This window comes from Pteropus alecto, unplaced genomic scaffold (assembly GCF_000325575.1).
Source record: "Pteropus alecto unplaced genomic scaffold, ASM32557v1 scaffold7, whole genome shotgun sequence".
Lineage (NCBI taxonomy): Eukaryota > Metazoa > Chordata > Mammalia > Chiroptera > Pteropodidae > Pteropus > Pteropus alecto.
Genome location: NW_006494614.1, coordinates 46,559,186 through 46,561,721, shown reverse-complemented (window position 1 = coordinate 46,561,721; position 2,536 = coordinate 46,559,186). Strand labels below are relative to the sequence as shown.

Sequence of the window (2,536 nt, the reverse complement as noted above, 5' to 3'; positions counted from 1 at the left end):
AAAGAAAGTAGCTTCCACAAAACTGTACACTGGTCAGTGTTGGGGACTGGCCTCTAATCCAGTCTCTGACTTGCTATTCAGGGCTCTGCAAGAGCCCGGCTCACAGTAGGCACTTGATCGATGATTATGCAATCAGATTCTTTAGAAAGGACAGCCTGGTCACAACATGGACCTGGTTACTGATCGCATAGCCTCAGGATCAGAGAGACATGGATCTTAGATCATTGAGTCTACCACCCACAGCCCAGATGGAGAAACTGAGGCCCCAAGAGGAGCAAGCCTCTGTACTTCAGCCCAGAGCTCCCTCTACCCATGCCATAGCCTGAGAATTTAATAAATATTTCCTGAGAGCCTCCTGTTTGTGGGCACAGTGGTAGGTGGGAGGAGAAGGGTCATAGACGAGCCAGCACAATCCTTGGCCTTCAGGTGCTCACTACTTGGGGGAAGGACTGGACAAGTGTGTAGCACAGATCTGAGTTGATATAGAAGCCCTGAGGGTTTGGAGAGCTGAGAAGAGGGAGAGCCAGATTAGCTGGGGGTAGAGGAGGAGTGGTACTTGATTTTGATCTAGAGAGACAGAGAAGATTTTGATAGGTAATGATAAAAAGTGATGATCCAGGCAGAGGGGATGGTATGAGCAAAGACTTACAAGGAGTGTATGTTGCTCATGAGGGGCCTGTAGGTTTGGAAGATGAATCAAGAAAGGCAGGAAAGGGCTAGATCCTGTGCAATCTCAAATGCTTCCCCATAGCCTGGCCTGAGCTCACCTACCTTTGATAAACTGGATCACGGTCAGGTCTGGTGCAACCCGGGCTAGGCCGTCCTTCTTCTCTGGGGTCTCCCTGGGGCTCTGCTCAGAGAGGGAGTCCTCTTTCTGAGAAAACACACAGCCAAGGGCAGTCAGCTGGATGCCAGACATTCTGTTCAGACATGCTTGTGTGATGGGGAAGGGAGCTCTGGGAGAGGAGAGGGTGGGGTTTGTCACCTTCTCAGGAGCAACAGGGGCCACCAGAGTTCCATTCGTTCTTGTCCCTATAAGTACTTAACAAGTGGTTTGGAAAGAACGAATGAAATTCCAGTGACTAAACTTTGTCATCACCATCATTAGCATGACAATAATCACCAACATTATCATGAAAATTACCACCATAACCACCATTGTCATCACTATTCTCATCACTTTAAATATCACCTCATTCAAATCACCAATATTTTCATGAATAAATGATCAACTTTGCCTGACTAGTGTCCTTCCACCTGCCTGAGGATGGCCTACATGCAACTCTTGAAGGAGAGGTCTTTTATCCTGAGAAAAAAAGACTTCTGGGACACAATCACAGGAGGAAGGAGGATGGAAATAATGATGAATAATGGTTAATGCTTGCTAGGCACTTACTACAACCTCAGTACTGTTTTAATGACTAACCAGTGCATTAACTAATTGAAACCTCACAGCAAACTTCTCAAGTAGGTACCATGATAATCTCTGGTTTTTTAGGGGATAAAACTGAGACATAGAAAGATGAAATAACTTGCGTGATCACACAACTAGTAAGCGGTCTGGCTATGATTTGAATCTAGACAGCTTGACTCCAGAGCCTGTATTCACTTGGCTGGTTCTCCCTAAGTGGGGAACCAAGGTCACTGAGTGCTGGGTGTTCTACCTGCCTTGCTCTAATAAGACGCTTTCACACAGATACTATTACTGTGCATGTTTTTTAGATGAGGACACTATATCTTGGAAGTTGCTACTGGCACAAGATCATTCAAATATGTTATCTAGTGGGGTCTGATTTTACTACATTTTTTTTCTATGCAGCCTGAGATCAGAATTAGAAACAACAAGTTCCACAGAGGAAGACGGAAGCCCATTGTAAAGAGCACTTTAGGCTGCCCTGGGCGGAAGTGAGTTCCCCATAACTAGGAGCATGCAAGCAGAGGCTGGCTTCTCCCTGGTCTGGGGTGCAGTATGCCATAGGGGAGGGTGGGTATGGCTGGAAAACTTATCTGGGGTCCTCTGTTTCTGCCTCCTGTGGACAAAAAAGGGGTTCTGTAATAAAACCAATAAGTCCAGTGATGGAAAGTAACCTCATAGGGTGATCTGATCATAAATTCCTAACTGAGCAGGTCATGGTGTGTAGTCACCCCTCAGGCCTATAACTTCTTTGCCTTAAGCCAGCCCTGTCCACTGTCCTGTGTATGTAGGTTAACACACCTTTGAAATGCCCCAGTAATCCTCTTGTTTTTAGACACCCCTCCCAGAGGCATAACCACCTTCAAGAGAGCATATAACCTTGTTAACTACCCTATACCTTGCTTTCAGATGTCTTCCTTACATTCCCTCCCTAATTCCAAATGTATAAAAGAAACCACGCAAGTGTCGTTCTTCAGAACATTTGAGATATTGCTTCTTGGCAATTGTCATCAGGTCAGCTCAGGTAAAATCTTATAAAAATTCTTTGCAGGTTTAGATGTTTCTTATGTCTACACTCTCTTCTATCCCCATGGAGCCTCCGTCTCTACAGGCCTCACCCTC

At 45.6% G+C, this 2,536-nt stretch overlaps 1 protein-coding gene across 1 annotated transcript in view; it reads right to left on the bottom strand.

Moving 5' to 3' along the window:
* Window positions 1-2,536, bottom strand: part of SLCO2B1 (solute carrier organic anion transporter family member 2B1) — a 46,023-nt gene that overhangs the window by 16,259 nt on the left and 27,228 nt on the right. The window contains exon 9 of the mRNA XM_025042524.1: window positions 772-874. Coding sequence (XP_024898292.1) covers window positions 772-874 — 103 coding nt within the window. The remainder of the gene's footprint in view (window positions 1-771; window positions 875-2,536) is intronic.